Source organism: Natator depressus, chromosome 4, assembly GCF_965152275.1.
Source record: "Natator depressus isolate rNatDep1 chromosome 4, rNatDep2.hap1, whole genome shotgun sequence".
Classification (NCBI taxonomy): Eukaryota; Metazoa; Chordata; order Testudines; family Cheloniidae; genus Natator; species Natator depressus.
Genome location: NC_134237.1, coordinates 9,889,685 through 9,916,144, shown reverse-complemented (window position 1 = coordinate 9,916,144; position 26,460 = coordinate 9,889,685). Strand labels below are relative to the sequence as shown.

The 26,460-nt window shown below is 41.9% G+C and overlaps 1 protein-coding gene across 6 annotated transcripts in view; it reads left to right on the top strand.

The window, feature by feature from the left end:
- The first annotated feature begins 228 nt into the window (after positions 1-228).
- INTS10 (integrator complex subunit 10) overlaps positions 229-26,460 on the top strand; it is a 43,271-nt gene continuing 17,039 nt past the window's right edge. For 2 of the 6 annotated variants that reach the window (XM_074950367.1, XM_074950370.1), the window contains exons 1-12: positions 229-400; positions 3,854-3,921; positions 4,264-4,367; positions 7,790-7,929; positions 8,564-8,645; positions 9,646-9,786; positions 11,759-11,930; positions 13,023-13,192; positions 20,423-20,556; positions 21,318-21,471; positions 22,170-22,252; positions 26,202-26,357. In XM_074950367.1, the coding sequence (XP_074806468.1) occupies positions 272-400; positions 3,854-3,921; positions 4,264-4,367; positions 7,790-7,929; positions 8,564-8,645; positions 9,646-9,786; positions 11,759-11,930; positions 13,023-13,192; positions 20,423-20,556; positions 21,318-21,471; positions 22,170-22,252; positions 26,202-26,357 (1,533 nt within the window). In that variant the 5' untranslated portion in view covers positions 229-271. Of the gene's footprint in view, positions 401-3,853; positions 3,922-4,263; positions 4,368-7,789; positions 7,930-8,563; positions 8,646-9,645; positions 9,787-11,758; positions 11,931-13,022; positions 13,193-20,422; positions 20,557-21,305; positions 21,472-22,169; positions 22,253-26,201; positions 26,358-26,460 lie in introns of all 6 variants that reach the window. The other 4 variants (XM_074950366.1, XM_074950369.1, XM_074950365.1 and 1 more) reach the window with 2 other exon arrangements.

Below are 26,460 nucleotides of genomic sequence, written 5' to 3'. Positions count from 1 at the left end.
GGCTCCGCCCCCAGCGCTGCGGCGGCCCCGGCCCCTCACAAGGCCGCGCTCGCCAAGAGCCGGCGTCCCGCTGACACCGGAAGTGCACTTGCTGCCCGCAGCTAACATGGCGGATGCGGCTTCCCGCAGAGCCACGCGCGTAGCAGCGTGGCCGTTGTGCCCTCACTGGCCGCTGCCTTTCGCTTTGGGGCAGCACGTGGGCTGTGACGCGTAAGCACCCATACGCCGCGCAGGCGCCCTGGGACGGGGAAGAAGCCAGTGGCTGCAGAGGATGTCGGCGCAAGGGGATTGCGAGTTCCTGGTGAAGCGGGCCCGGGACCTGGTGCAGGGGGACCTGTGGGCGGCCAAGGCCTGGCTCATCACGGCGCGGAGCCTCTACCCGGCCGACTTCAACATCCAGGTCAGGGCGGCAGCCCACCCCTCCCGCTCCCCGCTGTGTGCGCGGCCCGCGCCTCGCCCCCCTCCCCAGAGTGCCTTGCGGCAGCCCCCCCTCCCCGCGTGCACCTCGCACCCCCTCCCCAGAGTGCCTTGCGGCAGCCCCCCCTCCCCGCGTGCACCTCGCACCCCCTCCCCAGAGTGCCTTGCGGCAGCCTCAGGGGAGTGTGGATGTGGTTGGTCCTCATATTCAGCATCTTAGGCACTTGGCTGGTCTTGCGACACGGAGCCAGCCCTTGCAGCAGGACCCTCTCTCTGCCCTGAGCTGAAGGGTAGCACTGACGCCGGCCTCCTCTGAACCCTGGGGAGGAGCATGGTGGCAGCACATGGCCCAGGCCCCCCACATGGGGCTGGTCCTACCATGCCTGTGGTCATACTATGCCCACAGCCATGGCAGGGACCTTAGGGACCTGGCTGCATCCCAGCCTGCAAACCACTTGGAGCATGGCTGAGGTCCTATGCTGCAGGGATGTACCTATGGCCCTTGCACCGCGTGCTGAGGCCTTGCACTGAGCTGATGCAGTCCTCGTGGAGTGACATGAGGGCCACCCAATGCAGGGGTGCTCAGGTGAATTGGCTAAAGGTGTGAATTCAGCATGTTAAATGCCCTGGGGATTGCTCTTGCGGGGCAGTAAAGTTGCCATTCATGGGAACCCCTTTTCTTCTGAGATCGCTTCCACACGGGGTTTGATGTGCTTTAATTTACATGCATTGTCTTCGCATTTTCAGTTGATTCATTTGAGCTTTCATTGGTATTGTCTTATAGACATGACCTGTGCAGGAGCTAGAGCTAGCCTGAAAAATAAAAACCTGTACTAGAGAAGTGGTAGTCCAGAGCACACAGAGTACGGGGAAAGCAATGAAGACAAAAGTTTTTTCAGTCCCACTCAGTTCAAATGCTTTCCTTTCTCTTCACCTTTCAGCACAACAAAATTCCAACCTGGTGAAGCAAACTAAAGTAAAAACACAAATGGACTATAGGAACAATAAGTGGTTAATGATGCGAGAGTCATAGCCTCTGCTGTGTGCTGGCAGTGCTTCTTTCTGTTCCCAGGCACAGCTGTATAAAATTGTACTTTACAGCATTCCAGTGTAAGAATTTTGGCATACAAAAGATTAACACTTTCAGACTGTCACAAAATATAATTATTACTAAGAGTCTACTTGAATTGCAGGATGATTGTCAAAAATTGCGGCTGAGTTGCGGACAAACCATGGAAAATTGTGGTAAAGTAATAATGGACCTTATTATTTGCCGTAATAAAGTCCATTATTACTGTTTTGCTGTTGGCTGCCCGGGGCTGACAGTGGGAGCATGGGGCTGAGAGGAGGGCTCTCGCTGTCAGCTGCCCGGGGCATAGGTATGGCACTGTAGCTATGCTGGTATAACCCTATTATATAGATGCAGTCTACACCGACAGAAGGATTTTTTCCATCTGTGTAGGAATATCACCTCCCTGAGCAACAGAAGCTAGGGTGATGGAACCATTCTTCCATCGATCTACCTGCATCTATACTGGGGGTTAGGTCAGCGTAGCCACATTGCTCAGGGGGGTGGATTTTTCAAACTTGAGGGACATAACTACGTAAATTTAAATGTTAAGTGTAGATGTGGCCTCATTCATTAGGATGTTCTAAGTTGGATGTGCACATTTTTCACTTCTGCCATTCTTGTGTTGCCTAGTTGCATTGTCAAGGCAAATAATCAGGGTTCTGTTTTTGTTTTGTTAAACTAGGGAATGCCATAGAAAACCTCCATTGCAAACATATACAGCCCTGATCCTGCCAACACTTAAGCACATGCTTGACTTCAATAGCACTACTAGTGCTAAAAGCTAAGTGTGCTCATACGTGTTTGCAGGGGGCAAAGGCTGTAAAGTGAAGCATCGATACGTTAGGAAATGCCAAAGTTAATGTCACTTGAAGAAACTGCCATTATGTCCATGTGTTATGATAGTGCTTTTCAAACTTTCATATTGTGACACACAAAAGAGATTGTCATTTACCACCTTTCCTTCTATTCCCAGTTGTGTGGCCGCACAAGCTCTCTCATTCATGAACAAATAACATTCCTGTGACAATTACAGCTACTGTTTCCAAGGAGAAATAATATTTAAAAAAATAACTATTGCATTTTTATGAAATCTAGCAAGGAGGAAGGAACAGTCCTCTGCAGGGCCCCAGCAAATGGTCCTGTGGATAAAACAGCATGTGATCATATAGTAAAAATGCTGTATTGTAATGCATACATTCAAAGGTACAGAGTTAGCTTTAACTTTGGCATTTCTTGACTTCAGAGTTTGTGCCCACTTCTCAGCTGATGTAAATTGGCATAGCTCCATTAAAGTCAAAGGAACTATGTTGATTTACACCAGTGGAACATCTGGCCCTTTCACTTTTCAGTCTTGAATAATCTTCTACCTTTATTTTGTACTAAAGTTGCATAGCTGCATAAATGTATATGGTGGTTTACAGAAAATTTAAAGACTGGAACCTGCCTTCACCATGAACTCACAGTTTAACTCAGACAAATATGATATACAGGACAAGGGTGAAGAAGCAAGAATGCATGGACTCAGGGAGGAGTTCAGCCTAGAAAATGTTCATAGAAGTGGGATTCAGAGAGGAATTTGAAGGAGGAGAGAGTGTGTACTTGGATATGCAAGAAACTGATCAGATTCCTTCAGCAGAAGACTAGAGAGAACCCTTGGAAAACTCCAAAGAGGGTAGGGGTGTCAGAATCCATTGAGTGAAGATGGGTGTTATGCTGAAAGTTGCACAGGCATTGTCATGTTAAAGATCATGGTTTTGGTTTGCTTTTTAAACCTTCCTACAATTAAAAATGAAAACTTGTAAAAGTTTAATTGCTTTTGGCATTTCACCCAGCAAAGACAATGAAAATAGACCAGTCAGTTTCATTACTTTGTTTATAGTTGGTTTAGACAAATGTTTGTGTCTCCTGCACTAGCACAGTGCTGCAGTGTTTGGGTTTCAGGCTTTGCAGCAGGATTTTTATTTGTATAAAAATAACCTTTTTCATTGGAGTTTTCCATTATTTACATTGGCCTTAGGTGTTGTCAAAACTTGAACCAAATTTGAGTAGTGTCCCTGGGAGTAAACTTGCTTGTGTAATTGATGGAGTTCATTGTATTGCCATTGCTTATTTTTATTTTAGAGAAGATAAAATCAACTTATTTATCTTAACAATATTAAAACATATAGCAGTTAAAGTAATATTTTTTTTATGGTTACAAATATTTACCATCACTTTTTAGTTTCTGAATTGAATACTCAGTGTGGTACTTTCAGTATTTACTAGTCAAATATGGGCTCATTATGACAGGTTTCAGTATGGAAGAAGTAAGTGGGTACATGAGTATATGCAGTGTGGCTAATCTTCCATTCTCTTGTATTTCAGTATGAAATGTATACTATTGAGAGGAATGCTGAGCGGACAGCATCAGCTGGCAGACTGTTATATGACATGTAAGTAACAGAAATGCTTTTTGCTTAATTCTCTTTTGAAAGTGTATTGTAAACTTAACTGAACATAGAACTCTAAATACACTCCAGTCTTTTTTTTTTCCATGCTGTATACCACAGTATTTTTATCATAAGATGGGAGTGCAAGGATCTTCAGAAATCTTATGCTGATGTTATGTTGTTTCTGTAGGCAAACTAGACAGATCTTACTAATCTTTTAAAAACAAAATCATCCATGAAAGCAAAATATTCCTTTGCATTTCTCCTTACAGGTGCTTTCAAAGCAAGCTTTCTCTTTTAAACTGAATTTGGGATTATTCTAATTTGCCTGACCCTTTTTTCCAGGTTTGTGAATTTTCCAGACCAACCAGTGGTGTGGAGGGAGATTAATGTTATTACATCAGCATTAAGGAATGACTCGCAGGATAAGCAGACTCAGTTCTTAAGAGGTAAGGACTCTATCATCTGACATAGGTGGAGTCTAGTGGGAGTCTAAGAATAAATCCCCAGGCTACACAGCTGATTTGGAAGCCGCAAGTCCTAGTCTGGTGAACTATCTGTGGTCTATTGTATACAGTGACTCTCAGCCACAGAGACTCACCCACTGTTACGTTTAGGAGACACAGGGGAAGAAGCAGGGCAGGGAGCTGAAGCACTGTGAGAAGTGCAACTACTGGCTCCACTCCTATGTCAGTATCCCTTGCTAGGGAACAACCTGTTGTTGGCTAACAGAGGATTTGATGAACCACAGGTGGCTTGTGAAATTGGGACTCGAATCTGACAAACAAAATGTAGTTTGCTGGCTAAGAACGTGCACCAGAACAGTTAGTGAAGGCTGTGGGGGCAGGTCACGGAGAACAGTTTGTGTAGGGATTATAGAGCCAAACATTCATAAATACCTCCTGTGAAAATGCATCAGAAGGAGTATGTAGCACTCTTATTTCTAGCCAGACACTTCACTTCACTTCTTAACTCCTTTTCTCATTTACACAGGGTCGGAGGTGCCCATGATTCTTGCCACTTCTTCTAATGACTCAAGTCACCAATAAATAGAATGGCTGTAGTGTGTTGATACTGATGAGACCTTCTTGGAAATTGACCTTTTAAGGGTTTAATAAAGGATATAGAATCATAGGGTTAGAAGGGACTGCAAGGGTCATCTAGTCCAACCCTCTGCCAAGATGCAGGATTTGTTGCGTCTAAGCCATGCAAGACAGATGGCTGTCAAGCCTTTTTGAAAACCTGCAGTGAAGGAGATTCCACGACTCCCCTATGGAGTTTGTTCCCAGATGGATTTGATTTAAATCACTAGTCAGGAAGACTTGATTTAATCATGGATTTCTATATAAAAGTGCATTCTTGTTGGTTGTTATAACCTTAATACATATTCTTCACAACTCCGAGATAGATGTAGGTTTTTAGAAGGTACACACTATACATTTTTAAAATGATTTGTTTTGAAAACTTTTCAGATTAGTTTTACAGCTATATCAGAAAATGAATCATTGTTTGGTTATTCCATTTACCAAAGGTAATTGAAGCAGATATTTATGAAGTCATTGGGAGGTGAACTATCTCCAATTCAACAGGTTAATCATTAATATTTGGAGGATTTTCTTGCCATGCTGTATTAGGAGGAAAACATCACCAGACACACACATCGATTGTTTTATTTAATTAAAACAACAACGTTATGTATTCTGGATTTTTTTCTTCAACAGCAAATGTATAAATATTTTAACAAAACAAGCATATGAATTTTTGAGTTCAGTTGAACATTCAAGTTTTTTAAAATCAGGTTTGTTTTTGTTAAAATTTGTTTTTAACTAAAATAGTTAAATGAAATATTTAAAAAAACAAAAAAAAACCAAAAATTAAATCGACTCTGTCCACCAGGTCAACACGAGAAACTTAAAATATTGGCTTCTGCAGCTAACTCAGTCGTCTTCACCTTCAGTTTCCTGTTTGTTCATAATCTGGAAAAGAACAACAAGCTTTCCTGCTTTTCCAGGTCCCAAACGATTTCTCAATTTGGATTGAATTAGTCCAAAGGAAGAAAATATTCTTTCTACACCGGCAGAAGAAGCTACTGCTGTTAAAAGTGAGATTATCACTTCAACAGTCTCTGAATCCAAGTGCTTAAGTGACTTCCACCAGTTCACTGGTGTGACTTTCTTTAAAACATCGTCAGCAAACATATATTTCTTGAATGGTTCTTATTCCCAAACTGGGTCACTTTTACGGCCTGCTGCCATTATAGGTTTTCCCTTCTAGTGAGAGAATGGTATGGTAGATCTCAAATCAATGAAGGCTACACTCAGAAAGACCTCAAGACTTTGGGAATAGGCTGCTCAAACAGTTTCACTTTTGTTTCAACTGCCTGTCCCTCCCTTCTCACATTTATCTCTGGATTTCTTCTCCTTGTCCAGATCTATTCCGCCCCCAACAATCTTCTATTCATTGAACTTTTTGAAACTTTGCACTTTTAGAAAGAGGTAAGGGATTGACTCTGTGTACACAAATTTGCAGAGGGACAGTAGGGTTGAGGTCTGTTATTTCTCACCTCTCTATATTTATTTAAAAATATTTTTGCTGTTAACAAGCATGTTATCTCTGGAGGCACAAATCCACAGTTTGAGAACTGCAAAACTAAGTATCTCTGATGGTATCTTCTGGACTGAGCCCCATTGTGTAGATAGAAAGACTAACATAAATAATCTATACAGAAGCCCCTGGAACCCCATAATATTGGGTCCCTAATCCATGAACTATTGGAAGTCATTTACAAAACTTTTCTTAAACATTACATGAATATATTGTCTCATACTATAGAATTAGGATTTATAATCCCTATTCCATGATGAGATATCTTTGAGCTATAATGTATCTTAATTAAAACTATTTTTAGATAGGTTTTTTTCTTCTAAAAGCATTTTATCAAAAACATCTGATTTTTATTTCATTGATTTTTATCCACCCTGGTTTGCTCCTTTGTCCTACTGTTCTTACCGTTAGGAAGTATTTCCTGAGATATAATCTACAACTGGTATGCTGTAGTTTGGACCCATTACCTCTTGTCTTGCCTTCTGTGGCAAGAGAGAACAATTTTTCTCTATCTTTTTATGTCAGCCTTTCAAGTATTTGAAGACTGCTATCATGTCTCCCCTTAATCTCTTCTTTTCCAAACTAAACATACCCAGTTCTGTCAGCCTTTGCTCATATGGCCGCATTCCATCTTTTGATCATCTTTGTCACTCACCTCTGGATCCTTTCCAGTTTCTCTATAGCCTTTTTATACATTGGTGATGACAACTGGACACACTACTCCAGCTGAGGCCTAACCAGCACCGAGTAGAGCGGTACTATCGCTTCCTGTGACTTGCATGCTCTACCTCTGCTAATGCAACCCAAAATTGTATTTGCTTTTTTTGTGACAGCATCATATTGTTGATTCATATGATAGGCCGTTGTCTCTTATAAACAAATTATTAATCTAAATACAATGTTCATTATTAAAAATCTCAATGGGAATTCTTGATAAGGCTACCACCTGTCTTATCAAATATTAAATGGTTTTGATTTCAGTGTTCCCAGGCATTTCTTTAATGTAGTTTTTAAATTTTCTAAATTGTTTAAAATTAACTTTTATTAACCATGCACTTTACCCTGAAATATACTTAGAAAAGTATACATTGCTCTTTGCGTAGATACGGGTGCCTGTTCTCTAGCTAAAACATCATCATAGTTGCAAAAGCACTGTAGCATGATTTTTGTCACTCTCAACAATAAGACAACATTGATCTTGTTTTTTTTCTGTCTCCTCAACTCAGGCAGATTGTTTATTATTTCAATAACCGATTTTTTTTTTCAGGTTTATTTGAGACCCTTCCTGGTCGAGTTCAGTGTGAAATGTTACTAAAGGCCACAGAGCAGTGTTTTAATACACTAGAAAGGGCAGAAATGCTATTGCTGCTTCTAAGACGCTTCCCAGAGACTGTGGTGCAGCATGGGGTAAGAGAAAACTAGCTCCTTTTCGCTGTTGTTAACCTTATTAGCCCATGCATTTGTGTCCACGTTATGTGCTTTGTCAGATGAGTGAGGGTTTTATTTAACTCCAGACTTGCGGGTGATATTTCAGTCAGTTGCTGCTGTCATACCTTCAGACCCCCAAATGAAAGGAAAAGTGTAAAATTAACCCAAGAAAACAAAGCAATCTTTCTTTTTAAAGTCCAGAGGTTAGTCCATGATTAAAAGTAAGCCAGAACAGTGTTTTTAAAAAAAAAAAGAGAGAGAGAGCAAGAGCGATTGTAATCTCACGTTAAAATGAAATGTAGTTTACTAGAAAATGATACTGCTTTGTCAGTTACTTCTTATTTAGGAGATGAGTGAGAGACCGTGAACTTACTGAAATATGTACTGCAGTATATTTTTGCTTTAGGATTTGTCCCCTGAGATTGACACCAAAAATACTAAAACATTGCTGTTTAACTGTAACGTGTAAATGAAAATTGCGTAGTGTACTAATCTCAGTATATGATGGAATGCTACTGATAGGAGAGTGTTTTCTCAATTGCTTTGAATCTTATATTTTCAAAAACTTCTGAAAGTACTGAGTAGATATTCATTTTAACCACTTCTTACACAGGTGGGCCTAGGAGAAACGTTATTAGAGGCTGAAAATATTGAGGACCAAGAATCCCCGGTCAATTGCTTTCGGAAATTATTTGGTAAGAAAACACAAGTGTGTCTGTTTTATTGTAGAACTAAATGACAAAGCTTGGTACCATCTGTTAAAAACTCGTCAGCCTAGGTTAGTATTGAACAGATCTTTTCAGTTTAATGGCCTGTGTGAAATGAGTTGGCAGCCCTTACTGCAGATGTGCAGAGGACTCTTGGATTTGATCTTCCACCTTGTTTGTCACAAAAATTTGGCTACTGTTAGTATATCATCTGTTTGATGAAATGATATGTTGAATTCTAGGTTACTGTATACTCTTATGGAAGCGAACATGTAAGACCTATTTATGCATGGGAAATTTTCTAACCAATTTAAAAACCATTTAGAGCCATAGTGGAAACCCAGTTTAAGGCAGCCTGACAAGTTTTTTGCTTATGTGGTTTCAAGACAGTCTGGCCTTAGAACAGAGTCAGGGGGGAAAAAAAACAGATCAGGCCACCTTAAACCAGGTCTACTCTATGGTTCAAACTGGTTTGAAAATCATTGTAGTCTGAACTAATTTTAAAACGGATCAAAAACTGGACAGGACTTCTGGGCCATTTAGTAGCTAACTGTTGTGGTGTTTGCTGTGGTGTACTGAAAACTGTATTAAAATTACAGTCTTTCACTTTAAGGCTTGCAGGCTAGACAACTCTCTATATAAGAAAGTGTGGGATCTGGGTCTTTCATAGTTAGCCTTCAAAGAGGCAACCTAGAGTAAGGTAGGTTGGGTTGTGCCTCTCTGTTTTAGGGAGCAGCCTGCTTTGTGTGTCTCCCTTTTGGGGTTCTTATGTGTTATCATTCTGAATTCTAAGAAATAAAGCAGTGTTACATTGCAGCTTTTCAGCAACAGTGTTTTATGTTTTTATCAAATTTCTCTGCATGTATGCCAGGAAGATATTTGGCTAGACAGAAGGTTCTGAAAACTTGCATTGTTGATTTTGAATTCTTATGTAGCCAGAACAAGTAACAGAAAAACCAAACCCAATGTGCTTTTTTTCACCTCTTAGTTTGTGATGTTCTTCCTCTAATCATTAACAACCCTGATGTTCGACTACCTGCCAGCTTGCTGTACAAGTACTTGAACAAGGCAGCAGAATTTTATATTAATTATGTAACAAGATCTACACAAATGGAAAACCAGTATCAAGGTAAAAACACCGTTACCAAATTATGTTAAAATCCTCTTCTAGATTAGTGTAACTGAATAAGGTATTCATTTTTTGTAATATCTGCCACCAAGTTGGGGTAATAAAATATTGTACAGTTTCACAGGATCTTTCGTTTGATTTCAGAACACTAAATAATCCTCACAACATGCCTGTAAAGAGGGTAAAAGATAGGGATCACTACATCCACTATGAAATGCAGCCACTTCAGTAAAAGAATGCAGCAGATCTCTAATGGCCCTTATGAGTGCCACAAAGCAGTTCAGGGTAGGAAAGAGTTTCACATCCGTTTGAAACTATGATGTGAATTTAGGCTAGCAGAATTTCGTTATTTGTGTTGGAATTTCGCTGTGTACATCACACCAGGTTAATTCCCTAACTCTTTGCCATTGGATCTCTACTGAGGACAAGTAGCCCAGGGATGGCTTTGACATATTTGGAGTGAGGCTGTGAAACAATTTTTGCTTTCTTCGATTCCCTGCACAACATAATAGATTCCTGTCCTTCGTTATCCAAGCATTATGCACAGGGTGAGACAAACGAATATGGGAGGGTTAGCAAGATTATTCTAAGGCAGCAGTTCTCAAACTGTGGGTCGGGACCCCAAAGTGGGTCACAACTCCATTTTAATGAGGTTGCCAGGGCTGGCATTAGACTTGCTGGGGTCCAGGGCCAAAGTCTGAGCCCCACTGCCCAAGTGCTTCAGCCCCGGGCGATGGGGCTCAGGTTACAGACCCTCTGCCCGGGGCTGAATTCCTTGGGCTTCTGCTTTGGCCCACCACCTGGGGGGGGTGGGGCTCAGGTGGGCTCAGGCTTCAGTTCCCTGCCTTGGGGTCATGTAGTAATTGTTCTTGTTAGAAAGGGGTCTCAGTGCACTGAAGTTTGAGAACCGCTGTTCTAAGGAAAACATATTCCATAACTGCCTCATTTTCCATAACTGTGTGTGTGGGTCTCTTAAGTCTTCTTCCCCAGCCTCCAATGTAGTAGTAGCACCCAGCTGCATGTTCCAATGGACCATAGCGACCGGTGTAGAACTGTTAATGTTTGCAAGGAAAAGAACTAAACCTCTTTTTAAAAAAGGAAGCTGATAGTCTCCTCTACATGTCTAGTTTCCCCCAAACCAGAACTCTTGTGGCTATACTCATGGGGCCAAAAGGTGTAGTCTCTTAGTCAGTGCCTCTGTTTTAAGTTTAAGCCTTAAAACTGGCATGTTCAGCAGTTCGGTTCCCCTAATACCATGGAGTTTTGGCAAGTTGCTAAGAGAAAAAAATGTCATCTGCTAAATTCCAAAACCTGCATGTTCTGTAGCATCTGGGGTTTCCTGGGAGGTTCCCAGTCCAAGGACTTAACGAGACCTGCCACTGCTATGATTGTGTGATCTGGTGTGAGAGTAGCACAGGATGGTATGAAGGCAGAACAATGATGGATCTTGTTGAAAAATAATTTTAATAGCACTCAGACCAGTAAAAACTCTTCTGCTTCTTAGAACATAAGGCCAAACGTAAAAGAGATTATCATACAACTGCATTTGGAGAATGTTTGACACAAATTAACAAAGATACAGAGATCTAAGACCATTGAGATGTCCTTTCAGACTTGATGTTTTGAGAGACACCTTGGTCTTGATCCTGATTTTACTTACTCTTGTTAATTTATCTCAACTTGTTTAGATTTTCTGTGAAATTGTGGGTTGGTTAATTACTTATGAAATAGAGGCTTGGATGTCATTTGATCAAGTTTCTTGTTGTGTGTGAAGTGCCATATAGTTCTAATATCTCATCAGGTTTTATCCTTTTCCTTGCTCAGATAGGATTTCATGGTTGTCCTAAAAACTCAAATATACTGTTCTGCTACTTGATTATTTTTTCTTTTTAAAAATTAATACAGTGACTTTAACTAATTTGATTTCTGCACAAGGAGAAATCATTTTTTTCCTTTTTTTTTTTTTTTCTAGGTTCACAAGATACCTCTGATCTCATGTCCCCCAGCAAACGTAGCTCTCAGAAGTATGTAATAGAGGGTCTGACTGAGAAATCATCCCAGATTACAGACCCTTGGGAGAGGCTGTTTAAGATACTGTCTATCGTGGGAATGAGATGTGAATGGCAGATGGATAAAGGAAGAAGGTGAGAAATGTGTACTTTTTCCTATGGTGGTTCGCTAAGAGTTTGGCTTTTCAATTCTTCAGTAAACTGGACGATAGAACAAATTGAATTTTAAGTTATATTAGATAATTTCAGCCCAGTGTTTTTTCTCAAAAGCATACAACCCAGAGCATGTACGTAGGGCCTGTTGAGCCTCTGTAAACATTGGCCACACAAGGATTGACTCAGGAGCCTGGTCTATGCTAACAAAACTACTAGGTTGGTGATGACGGACATCAGCAATGAATGCAGCTGAACATCTTCATTAACATTCCCAAGGCAGGAACACTGAATTGCAAGCGTAGACTAGAACAAACTGCATTCAACACCATATTTAGACGGTGCGTTTGCCCTTGCTTACACTCGCATTAAACTGTGTTCTGCATCAGTTCACCTTCACCTGTTGCTTGTTGTCCACATTGCATGATTTACTGGTATAGGCAAAGCATATGTTTTCTTCACTTGTCTCTAAGGGTATGTCTACACTACCCGCCGGATTGGTGGGCAGCGATCGAGCCAGCGGGGATCAATTTATTGCCTCTAGTCTAGACGCGATAAATTGACCCCTGAGCGCTCTCCCGTCGACTCCTGTACTCCAGCTCCGCGAGAGGCACAGGCGGAGTCGATGGGGGAGCGGCAGCAGTTGACTCACCACGGTGAGTGGATCTAAGTACGTTGACTTCAGCTATGTTATTCATGTAGCTGAAGTTACGTAACTTAGATCAATTCTTTCTCCTCCCCCCCACTCCCCCTCTCCTGTGTAGACCAGGGCTAAGTATGTCAGTATCCCTCTTAACTGGTCTGGTAAGAGGGAAGACTTCTCAGTTTTTCCAAGGAAATGCAAGCCCCAGAATTATCTGGATCTTTGACTGCTGCTCAGGAATTTTGTCTGGTGGTCTGCTGAATACATTGTATTTCCTCCTAGGGCAGCAAGTGCTAGATGCTGATATCCTTTTCCTCACCTTCCCACTCCCCAAACTACTACTAAATTTGAAATGTGTATTTTCGTTTGCTTTTTTGAGTTTAGAAGTCTTTGTAATGTATTGTATTCTTTGATTGTCTCTTACCCTTTAGAAGTTTTGGTGATATTTTACACAGAATGAAAGACCTCTGCAGATACATCAGTAATTTTGATAATGAAGCCCATGCTAAGTATAAGAATCAAGTAGTGTATTCCACAATGTTGGTCTTCTTTAAGAATGCATTCCAGTATGTCAGCAGCATCCAGCCATCTCTCTTCCAAGGTTAGTTTTTAAAACACTAATGAGTAAAGATCTTTCAGATACAAACAATATAAAAACCTTTCTGGAACCGCTGTTTTAAGCTTTAGAAATTATTTCCTCTAAAGGTAAATGTCTTAGCCTAAATCTCTACCTGTGGGTTGTATCTGGCATATCTTCTAATGCTGTATTTTAGGCTGAGTTCCAGCTTGCATTCAGTCTCTCTTCTCTTTTTACTATTGCTCATATCATCAAACTTACTTTATTGGAGCTGAAAATTTCCAGTTTGCTTTTGGTCCAGAGATGAGTTGGAAAACTTGCACAAAATCAGTTGAGCTGTTTGAGATATCAACACATGAATAATATTTCACTCCAGATGGCCTATTGAGAAAATTTGCTTATGCATAATTCAATAAAAGCTGAAGCTAAAAACTTCAAATATGGCTTGTTTTATATAGCTCATTCTGGTTTAGGGAATAAGATGGCCTTGAAGAAAAATGTTAATTTTTTTTAAGTAATTTAAAAGTTGAGTGTTTAAAATGTGAATCTTGCTATGTTCCCCCCTCACTCAAATCTAAAGCTAGAGTATCTCAGAAAAATCAGGGTGCTCTGAATTGCTTGTGCTTGGATTGATCTAAATTCTTAGACATGGCCCCAAAGCTGAAGAAGATGGTTTAAGCCCTGGTTTGAGTGGCTTTTGAAAGGCTGTGTTTGGGAGTTATCAAGCTATTTGCTTCATATGAAGGATTTTACAAGTCCCATTAGCAATGTGTATTCCCTCCTGTTTTCTTTCATCCCAAAGAGATTCCTTGCAAATATTAATGTCTATTAATATTGAAAAACGGGACACTCATAAGTCAGGAAATGTATAGTTAATGCTGAAAGTCCAATTTAAATTCTCTAACTGAACTTAGGACTTTCATTCTGGACTCTTGCTTGATATTATAAACTATTTAAATAATTACATATACAATACAGCACAATCTAGAATATCTTAACAGCTTTACATAAAGTAAGCTATAGTACATAAATCAAGCCAGGACCCATTCTCCCAGAATCGAACGAATCTGTCCTTTGTTGCGTCAGGTGCCTTGAATCATAGAACTGGAAGGGACCTCAAGAGGTCATCTAGTCCAGTCCCCTGCACTCAGGGCAGGACTAAGTATTCTCTAGAGCAGTGGTTCCCAAACTTGTTCCACCGCTTGTGCAGGGAAAGCCCCTGGCAGGCTGGGCTGGTTTGTTTACCTGCCGTGTCCGCAGGTTTGGCCGATCACGGCTCCCAGTGGCCGCGGTTCGCTGCTCCAGGCCAATGGGGGCTGTGGGAAGCGGCGGCCAATATGTCCCTCAGCCTGTGCTGCGGAATGCAGCCCCCATGGACCTGGAGCAGTGAACCGCGGCCACTGGGAGCCGCGATCGGCCAAACCTGCGGACGCGGCAGGTAAACAAACCAGCCCAGCCTGCCAGGGGCTTTCCTTGCACAAGCGGTGGAACAAGTTTGGGAACCACTGGACTAGACCATCCCTGACAGGTGTTTGTCCAACCTGCTTTTAAAAATCCCCAATGATGGAGATTCCACCACCTCCCTAGGCAATTTATTCCAATGCTTAACTACTCTGAGCCCTGGTCTACACTAGGACTTTAGGTCGAATTTAGCAGCGTTAAATCGATGTAAACCTGCAGCTGTCCACATGATGAAGCCCTTTATTTCGACTTAAAAGGCTCTTAAAATCAATTTCCTTACTCCACCCCTGACAAGTGGATTAGTGCTTAAATCGGCCTTGCCGGGTCGAATTTGGGGTACTGTGGACACAATTCAACGGTATTGGCCTCAGGGAGCTATCCCAGAGTGCTCCATTGTGACTGCTCTGGACAGCACTCTCAACTCAGATGCACGATTGTTTGCCGTTGCTCTGACGCAAGGAGGGGCGACTGACGACACGGCTTACAGGGTTGGCTTACAGGGAGCTAAAATCAACAAAGGGGGTGGCTTTACATCAAGGAGTATTTCAGGCAGGACTTCACGGAGGGTTCCAATAAGAAATGGTGCACCTAAGTTATTGTTCTTATTGGAACAAGGAGGTTAGTCTGGCCTCTGATTGATACATGGCTAGATTTACCTCGCTGCACCTTCTCTGTGAGTGACTGCAGTGTGAGCTAGAGGAATGAGTCCCCTGGGCGGGGGGCGGGGGGGCTTGCAAATGAGTACAAAACAAATCTGGTCTATTTCTTGTTTTGATACACTCCATCTATCTTTTACATCTTTTGGCTGGCAGCAGACGGTGCAGAAGGACTGCATGCCATCCACATCTCATGGCTGCTCGGCAGAAGATGGTGCAATAGGACTGCTAGCAATCCGTATCACCTGCCTGCTCACCATAAGATGGTTCAATAGGACTGACTGCAGGACTAAAGAGAATGACTTGATCAAGTCACTCCAAATTTAGTCCCTGTGCCCATGTCTGCCCAGGCGCTCCTGATCAACCTCACACAGGCGACCAGGAGCACCTCGGACATGACGATGACGGCTACCAGTTCTGTTGCACCGTCTGCTGCCACAAGGCAATGGGTTGCTGCTGCTGTGTAGCAATGCAGTACCGCGTCTGCCAGCACCCAGGAGACATACGGTGACAGTGAGCTGAGCGGGCTCCATGCTTGCCGTGGTATGGCGTCTGCACAGGTAACTCAGGAAAAAAGGCGCAAAACGATTGTCTGCCCTTGCTTTCACGGAGGGAGGGAGGGAATGGGGCCTTACGATATGTACCGAGAACCACCCGCGACAATGTTTTAGCCCCATCAGGCATTGGGATCTCAACCCAGAATTCCAATGGGCAGCGGAGACTGCGGGAACTGTGGGGATAGCTACCCACAGTGCAACACTCCGGAAGTCGACTCTAGCCTCGGTACTGTGGAAGCACTCCGCCGAGTTAATGCACTTAATGCACTTAGAGCATTTTCTGTGGGGACACACACACTCGAATATATAAAACCGATTTCTAAAAAACCGACTTCTATAAATTCGACCTAATTTCGTAGTGTAGACATACCCTGACAGTTAGGAAGTTTTTCCAGATGTCCAACTTAAACCATCCTTACTGCAATTTAAGCCCATTGCTTCTTGTCCTATCCTCAGATTAAGAACAACAATTTTTCTCACTCCTCCTTGTAACAACCTTTTATGTACTTGAAAACTGTTATCATGTCCCCTTCTCGGTCTTCTCTTCTCCAGACTAAACAAACCCAGTTCTTTCAATCTTCCCTCATAGGTCATGTTTGCTAGACCTTTAATCATTTTTGGTACTCTTCTCTGGACTTTCTCCAATTTGTCCACATCTTTCCCTGAAATGTGGCACCCAGATCTGGACACAATACTCCAGTTGAGGCCTAATCAGCGTGGAGTAGAGCAGAAGAATTACTACTTGTCTTGCTTACAATACTCCTGTTAATACATCCCAGAATGATGTTTGCTTTTTTTGCAACAGCGTTACACTGTTGACTCATATTTAGCTTGTGATCCACTATGACCCCCAGATCCCTTTCCACAGTACTCCTACCTAGGCAGTCATTTCCCATTTTGTATGTGTGCAACTGATTGTTCCTTCCTTAGTGGAGTACTTTGCATTTGTCCTTATTGAATTTGATCCTATTTACTTCAGACCATTTCTCCAGTTTGTTCAGATCATTTTGAATTTTAATCCTATCCTCCAAAGCACTGGCAACCCCTCCCAGCTTGGTATCATCCTCAAACTTTATAAGTGTACTCTCTATGCCATTATCTAAATCACTGATGAAGATATTGAACAGAATCGGACCCAGAACCCGTCCCTGCAGGACCCCACTCATAATGCCCTTCCAGCATGACTGTGAACCATTGATAATTACGCTCTGGGAACGATTTTCCAACCAGTTTATGCACCCCTCCTTAGAGTAGCTCCATCTAGGTTGTAGTTCCCTAGTTTGTTTAGGAGAAGGTCATGCGAGGTGGTATCAAAAGCCTTACTAAAGTCAGATATATCACATCTACTCCTTCCCCCCATCCACAAGGCTTGTTACCCTGTCAAAGAAAGCTATCGGGTTGGTTTGATACAATTTGTTCCTGACAAATCCATGCTGACTGTTTATCACCTAATTATCTTCTAGGTGTTTGCAAATTGATTGCTTACTGGGTATAGAAGTTAACCTAACTGGTCTGTAATTCCCCAGGTTGTCCATATTTCCCTTTTTATAGATGGGCACTATATTTGTCCTTTTCCAGTCTTCTGGAATGTCTCCTTTCTTCCACGACTTTTCAAAGATAATTACTAATGGCTCAGATATCTCCTCAGTGAGCCCCTTGAGTATTCTAGGATGCATTTCATCAGGCCCTGGTGATTTGAAGACATCTAACTTGACTAAGTAATTTTTGATGCGATGGGCAGGGAGAGAGAGGGGGTGTCTTGGGGTTTTTGCCCCTCCTTTTTTATAGTTTCATTTCTGCCATTGAAAAACATTTCGAGCTGGGTACCAGCAGACACACAGTTTATGGGGAAGGATGTTCCCAGCTTCTTTTATTTCTCTTCCTGCTTGATGACTCTGTTTACTGCTTAAATGCAAATTAAGCAGAGCATACATCCCTGTGTTTTGAGAGAGAATGGTTTGCCAACCTCAGTTTGGAATGTGTTACTAACACCCTACAGTGGAATCTTATAACTTTGCATACAGTGTTGTCACACATTTTATCAGGACAGTAATGACCAGCGAATTACACGGTTTCAATTGATACCTCACAAGGTGTACTTTGTACAAAGATGATTACACTTGTATGTAGGGTGTAGACATGGATATATTCTGTCATAGTTGTACTAATAGGAAAGCCCACTCTAATACCTTAAGATTGTTCTTGACAGCTGTGTTGCAAAAGAGGCCTTTTTTTGTGGGGGGCTTCTTTGTTTGCTTTTCATGGAAGGTGCTCAGATACCACAGTGATGGACAACCTCATAGAAACCTAGGTATGTCAGAGTTGGGTCCTCCCAGGAGCTCCTTGATGTCAGGGGTAAGCGATTGAGCAGTGACATAGAGCCGGATCCTCGGGAACAGCCTTTTCTAGGTGGGGAGAGGAGCAGGCCAAGCCCTGCTGCTGCTTGTGTGGACGAGATGGTACTGCCCTGGGTCTTCCAAGCAGGTGAGAAGCACAGAACGAGTCCCCAAGGAGCCTCCTTGGAGCATAGTTTAGTAGGGTTCAAGAGAGAATTAGACATTTACACAAATAACCTCTGCAGCAGCACTTAGCTAGAATAAAAATGGGTAAGAAATATAAACCTTCATGTTTTATACTCATGGGATGTAATCTAGCAGGTTGGGGTTTGGAAGAATGATCCTACGTGGGCAGGTTATTGAAGAAACTTACATCAAAGGGGATTTACACCTTTCTCTGAAGAACCTGGCACCATTCACTAATTGTGTCAGGATACTGGGCTAGGTGAATCATTTGTCTGATCTAGTTAGTATAGCATTTCCTATGACATTGGCCAAGTCACTTACCCTCACTAGGCCACAGTTTCCTAGTCTGCAAAGTGGGGATAATTCTGCACTGACCATACCAGTGGTGTTAGACTTCACCTCTTGGGTTTGTGTTACTGCGGGGGGGTCTGACAGGAACTCCGTTGTTTGAAGATTCTGAGCCTGTTGGATCCAATGGGGGACATCTTGTGCTGCCCCTGATGAGTTACTTATGCTTCTACAGTCACATCCTATCTGAGAAGAGTTGGTGAAGGAACTCCTGAGGGACTGCATTCTCTCCCGCAACTTGATGCAAGCCTTGGGCACTGTGCTTCACTCTCACATCCTTTCTGGTACTATTGTGTCAGTTCCTGAGCTCAGTAATATATTTTTGTGACATCTCTTGTTGATTTCTGCTGTGCCATCAAATACCGGTGGAGTGCAGTGCCATGGGTGTTACCTGCGTCACTGGGGGTTTTTCTCCTCCTTTTTTAGAAAGGAACTGGCTATAGAAACAAGGAAGAGAGCCTACATGTTTCAGCAAGGGAGGCACAAGATGTCTCCTGCTGGATCCAACAGCTCTCAACCTCCATCTATGAGAATTCTCACCAGGTGCATGGACTGGGGTGGCATCTGTTGAGATGTAGATCTTCAGTGAACAACGATTACTTGTAAGTAATCATCTCTATTTCACATGGGGTTGGATGGAGGTTTATGAGATGAGTGGGGAAATTCACATGTCTCATAAGCTCTCAGGCTGTCTGCGGGCTTGGGCAGTAATCAATGCTTTGGTTGACATACTTTCAGGATGTTCATTTTTATGTTTGATGATGCATCGCCTCCTTTCTTGGCAGACAAAGATTTTAAATGGGATGACAGCGAGATAGATTTCCTATTCAGTCTTCCTTCTCTCTGCAAGCATGCAAACCCCTAATACACTGGGGTTTTTTTTGGGTAGGTTAAGGAATGAAACACTTCTGGGGATCCCCTTTCTAAATACTGGCAGCACACTATGGCACATGGAGATAATACTTCCCTATCTCCGTTTTACAGATGACTAAACTTAAGCACCAAGACCTTAAGTGATTTGCCCAGGATCACACAGAAAGTTTGTGGCACAGTTGGAAGTAGAAATCAGATCTTTTGACTTCCATTCCTATTCTTTACCCACAACTAAGCTTCTTTGGAGGTATGGTCATGGGAAGGGGTAGTGGACTTTGGCAGCCAGCTAAAAGTTTGATCCCACACATCTGAAGTCAGCAGGAGCAGTCCATAAGCAAGTTACACTTGAAAATCTTGTGGTAAAACAACTGCGTTCCTCTTTTCAGGCTTCAGTGGCTGTCAAGGCTCTGCTCCATTTTCCCGCAAAGAGTTCTTTCGGAATTTTTCTTTGGTTGTTGCTTTTAGGCTGTTGGCCAAATGGAACAAATGACCGGCGTTATTTAATGATTGCTTTTAGTTGAAAGTAAATGATGCTTGGAGACAAAAGACTTAAAACTCTTACATATCTTGTGACTGCTCCCTTAGAAAGGGGTTCCAAGATTTTCTGACAGCTTTGAGCAATTCACCATGACTTCTGGCGGAGGATTCATGACCTCTAAGATATGGCTCCCTTCAAAGCAAGTTGTATCATTATCAGGGTAGTTTAAACATTGACACAATTCGTTGAATTACTTTCTAATTGTTCTGCACAACATGTGTGAATGAAAACAATTGAAGCAGGCAAATGGTCATTCAGTTCAGTGTGAAGCAAGTTTTAATTTATTTTTTTAAATGTAGGGCCAAATGCTCCAAACCAAGTTCCGTTGGTTCTCCTTGAGGATGTGTCCAGTGTCTATGGTGATACAGATATTGATCGCAACAAGCACATACATAAAAAGAGGAAACTTGCAGAAGGAAGAGAGAAGACCATGGTAACTCCTTTAGACTGTTCAATTCTTAGTAGAAATGGTACCGCGTTTGGAATTTAGAACATTAGGAATTTCTGTTCATGACCAAAATAGGCAAAGAAAGAGACTTTTGGTTAGAAGCAGCAAGAACAAAACAATTTTACTGGCAATACTGTACGTGCTAGTATCATGATGTGAAAGGAACTGAGCTGAGACTATTCTCTATTTGATTGTACTATGTTTTCAGACAGGAATTCCATAGGCAAAGTGCCATTGCATAATAGCTGGCTTGTAATAACTGTTATGTGTGTGCTGTCTCTTTCATAGGAAAAAAAATACTATTTTATGGAATTACATTGTTGGTAAAAGTACACATTTTAGAAGAATTACATGTGATTTGCAGTATGCCATGATGGTTTTGGATTGACTGAGAAGTTTAAGATCTTACTTGAAAAATAAATTATTCTAGTTCAATCTGGATAAGAATACCACAATTTGACCATTTATGATGACATAGCACTCAGGATCTCGATAGCTTATTTTTAGAGTAAAATATCAAATTTTTCCACTATTTTTCATTTCTTTTTGCTAAAGGAGTTAGTAATATTGAACATATAATTAATTCTAAGCATAGAAATAGTGAAAAGTCTATTCTGAAGATATTTGCACTGGGATTGTTTGTTTTTGAAGCTTATACGCAATGTTGCAGAAGTTCCATAAGATTCCTTTGAAAAACATTTAATTAAAGAGAGCGAAATGTTTTGTCTATACTGATCCTTAAGCAGAGTTCGGATGATGAAGACCCTTCTGGGAAGGGGAGAAGTCGTCACATCACAATAAATAAGACAGACCTTGCAAACTCTGTTGAAGTACTAGAGAGCTTTAAATTGGCAAGAGAGAGCTGGGAGCTTCTTTATTCTCTGGAATCACTCGATAAAGGTAAGGATGATTGCAGGTGTTTTCTGTGTGTTTCCTTGTTAGAGCAGAATTGTTTTACTGTTAAAATACAGTTCAGGTGTTTCTGAAATTACCCTCTATTTTGGAAGTCTGGATGGTTTGAGATTGGGAATTGAGATAAGAAGCCTTATCAATTATCTTGGAATTTGGTTTGTGTGTTGATTTTTAGTATCGTCCATACTTCTGTACTTCTTCACTTGCCTTTCCTTGAAAGCAGCTTTTACTAAGGTAGCACATAGGTGGTAGTAGAAAAGAAGGAGAAATGGGAGAACATAGTACCGAATGGATATCAAAACCTTAGGTGTGGGGGTGTTGCTAGTAACCTCCAGAAGATTTGCATGTAACAGATAATTTCCCCAGCAATTTGTTTCTATGAAGATAGTTACTGGGTCTTTTCTTTTCTAATTATAATGTGGTTTTTATTAGTCTTATATTGTTTGAAAAAATACTTCATCTTACAAATAGTACCAGTTAGCTGTATTTAGGTATGTTGAATACTTTGGTCCTGAAGAACAGCATGATAAATAGAAAAATGGTGGATTAGAAATTGTCCTATGTTGGAAATGTTTTTGTTCAGTCTTACTATTTTTCAGTTTTATTATTATTAGATGCCTTTCAAACCAAAGCTTTGCAATACTTCCCCTCCCATCCTTAAGACTACTTTCTGATTGTTTACACAGAATTCACAAGAATTTGCTTGTCATGGAAGACAGATACCTGGCTTTGGTTACGTATCTTCCTCACAGATATGATCATTTACCAGGTAAATGAAAGAATGAGACTTAGACTTTTGCATAGCCTTTTGACCTAATGGATTTGTGTTATGGTTAGCTGCATCTTTGATCCCTCCTACATTTCTCTCTGGTGCACCCTTTCAGGTAGCAGGCCCTGTTTCTTCACTCCTCTCAAGGTGGAATCCCTCAATTCTCCTACCCACAGAGCAGATTCCTGGCCTACAAGCACCCCTGTCTATCAACTGTTTCCTTAGCAGGCCCAGCTGGGTTTGGCACATGCAAGAGACTTCCTTTTGGAAGCTGTGAACAGTAGGTAAATGCAATCACTCTGAGCGCTGCCTTCAAAAAAAAAAAAAAAAAAAAAAAAAAATTTATTTATCCATAGGAACATAGCAATCAGAATAAAAAAAGGGTAAAGCAACAAAAGGCTTATATGCATATATCTGACCTAATATTAAATAAAAATAATACCACCTACCTCTTTTATAAAGCACCTTTCATCAGTAGATCCCAAAGAACTTTGTGAAGGAGGTCAATATCATTATCCCCATTTTTCAGTTGGGGAAACAGAGGCCCAGAAGGGTGACATGACTTGCCCAAGGTTACCCCGCAGACTAGTAGTAGAACGGGGAATAGAACCCAGGTCTCATGAATCCTAGTCCAGTGCTGTATTTGCTAGGCTACACTTGAGGAAGGCCCATGCATCTCAGGTACAGTAACTCCTCACTTAACCTTGTAGTTACGTTCCTGAAATATGCAACTTTAAAGTGAAACAAACTTAAACGAATCCAATTTCCCCATAAGATTTAATGTAAATGTGGAGGATTAGGTTCCAAGGAAATTTTTGGGGGGCAGACAAAAGGCATTATATACTGTACTGTACTGTGGTTGGGAAGTGCCCCTGGCTTACCCCACACAGGCACAGCCCGCTGCAGGCACTGATGCTAGGAAGCACCTTCACAGCAGCAGTGGCAGCTTACCCGGAGAAGAACAGGCGCTGACTCTGCTGGGGGATGCTCCAGGCCCGCCTCTTCCATCCCTGCTCCACTCCAGGCCCACCTCTTCCCACCTCCTCTCTGGAGCATGCCGCATCCCCGCTTCTTTTCCCCCCCTCCCAGAAAATCCTATGCATTGCCAAACAGCTGTTTGGCGGCACTTAAGACTTTCTGGGAGGGAGGGGGAGAAGCAGAGACGTGGCGCGTCCCTGCTCCTCCCCCTCACTTCCAGTGCGTCCCTGCTGCCAAACAGCTGTTTGGCGGCGCTTAGGACTTTCTGCGAGGGAGGGGAAGGAGTGGAGACGCAGCACTTCCCCGCTCCTTCCCCTCCCTCCCAGGAAGTCCTAAGTGCCGCCAAACAGCTGTTTGGCAGCAGGGAAGCACTGGGAGTTGAGGGGGAGGAGGTGGAGAAGAGGAACTTGTGCAATGCTCCCATGTAAAGTCGCTGCTCTTCCACAAAATCTTACAAGCAGTGGATAGAGCAGGCAGCCAAACGACATTATAAGGGAGCATTGTACAACTTTAAACAAGCATGTTCCCTAACGGAGCAGCGATATAACTTTGAAACAACATTAAGCGGGAGGACGTTAAGTGAGGAGTTACTGTATGTCGTCTTCTGGGGACTGGGGTTTCATCTGCTTCCCTGCTGACACTGCCCCACCCTTGAGCTCAGGGCCTCAGGTTTTTATCTACTTAACAGTGCTTTGTTCCATGTGCCCCATCTGAAGCCCCTCCCTCTGAAATCAGTTGTTGTGTCCAGTTTGATCAAAGACAAAACTTCAAAGGCATTAACACCTATTTTGTCAGTTAAGTGCTGGTGTTTGGGTTTTTTAAAGCCATTGCCTGCCTTCCTGCAGAGGGATGTGAGGGGAACTCCTGCAGGAAAGAACCTTTGAATCATCTAGCCAACAGCATAACAACGATCAAATAAACAGGAACACATAATTGTCATAAAAATAATAGCCATATCTCCCACAATTTTCTTAATTTACTTGTATTTTGAATGCAAAATTTCAAAATGTTTCAAACCAACCAGTCCTGTGTTTTCCTTTACTTATCTGATTTTTGGTTGACTGAGGCCTTGTCGACTCTAGACGTTTTTTGCTGACATATCTATAGCGGTATAATTATACCAGCAAACTCTTCTAGTGTAGATGCAGTTTATACTGGCATAAAAACACTTCTGCATAGCTTACTCCAGTTCCCCAAGATACATAAGCTGTACTGGCAAAAACACTTTTATATCCGTATAAGTGCATCTGTTCCTTGACTTATGCTGGCATAGCTATGTTACTTAAAAATCACACTCCTAATCCACATAGATATGCCAGTATACGTTTTTAAGTGTAGACTAGGCCTTAGTGACACAGGGCATTTTGCTGCACTCTTGCTGTTAGGAATGGTTTTCTTGGAGAAGTTTTTTAATTTTCTCTCGGCAATCTCAATGTAAATAAACATATAACGAAAGTCACCTAGTAGTTTCACATGCTTTGGTCATTCCTGCTATTTTAAATGGAAAATTACAATATCTTTTAAAAAAGAGAGATTAAGAGCATCCTGACAAAGTAGTTCTTGGTCTTTCCCTGTGCCCAGGTTTCCCTTAAGACTGCTTAGAGTGGGCCTTGAGTGATGAGGTTAAACTTGACTGAGGTTTGCTAAAAAATGCAGCCGAGTCCTCTGCTTGGAAGGGCACCTAGATAAGAGAGCTGACTCCTTGCTTGGTACTGTACTACTTATAGAATCGTAGGACTGGAAGGGACCTCAAGAGGTCATCTAGTCCAATCCCCTGCACTCCTGGCAGGACTGAGTATTATCTACTTCCATCTCACTGCGAAGTTTTACAGTGTGCTAGAGGCTTGTTGAGAATGGGATTCCCATAAAATCTTGTCCATAAGCCTTTGGGCAAGGTAAACGTCTTGAAATACATGACTTCAGCTTTTGGCATGGTGGCATTGGTAGCGTTTCCTAGGGGCCCTGCAAGTCTGCCCCTGCTGGGTGGTGGTCCCCACAGAAGGAAAAGGTCCCATGACTCATTCCTAACAGTTTACAAGCTAGCTCCCTTGTATCGTGGCTGACATTCTAATGCCCACGACACGGTGAGTTGGCATGGCAGGCACAAGGACTGCCATCTTTGTCTACGGAATGTTTGTGATATGCTTTGTAAAGTGTTTGGGGTTACTTGGAATGTGAAATGTGCTCGTATAAAATCAGCTGGAGTAGTGTAACTTAGGTCAACTTACCCCAGCAGTGAAGAGAAGACCGGAGTCTTGCCCACTCTTGCAGTATAGTGTGTGTTCAGCAAATCACTCTGTTCTTCAGGCAGTATGCCATAAAATAGGCTGGTTTTAATTTTTAAATAACTTAAAATCTGTCCTTCCACTACAGACAAGTTGTATGTCTAATTAGCAATTAAGAGAGAATCTTCCAATCAAACAGGTACAAAAACTATGTATACAAGAAGATAGGGAGAGAAAGAGACAAGGTTTTCTTTGATCTAGAATTATTTTACCAATAGTGAAATAAATGACAATTTCTTAATCAGTTTTGGGCAACATATACCATGAAAACTGAAGACACATGCAATGCTTGACTCGTGCAGATCCATTCCAGTATAGTGAACAGACTTTTTCAGCGGACTTAAATGGCTCCAAAATAAATGATTAGTTAGCTCTTGAGACCATGTTTGTAAATTCAAATTTTAATTTGAAACAGATCTAATTAAAAATCCAATTTAAATACATAGAATCATTGTTTTTATTTTTCTCAAAATTAGGCCTATATCTTCCCTTGTCACAAGCTCACAAATGTACCATTCAAACCCCTCTCTTACTATGTCATAGCTTAATTAGCATGACATTGTGAAATCTTCACTACTTGGATAACCTCGGCTTTGGAGACTTTCTAAGGTAGGATTATCTCCTTTATTTCTTTATGAATTGTGTGTGAGAAGGTCTAATGTTCTTTTTAATTACTTTTTTGAAAGGGTCAGTATAAAAAAGCAGTTACCAGCCTACATCACTTAGCAGCTCTTCAAGGATCTCATTCTCAGCAGCAGATCACAGGACAAGGGTCACTACTAGAGAATCAGAGAGCACTTCTCCAGTTAGCTACTTGCCACTTTGCCCTGGGAGAATACAGAGTAAGTACAGCGTACAGGCCCCAATTCCCCAGTCCTTCCCCTCCAGTTGCCAGTCCTCCCTGGGGGTTCCAAGCTAGCTTGCTCCCAGCAGGAGATCAGAGAT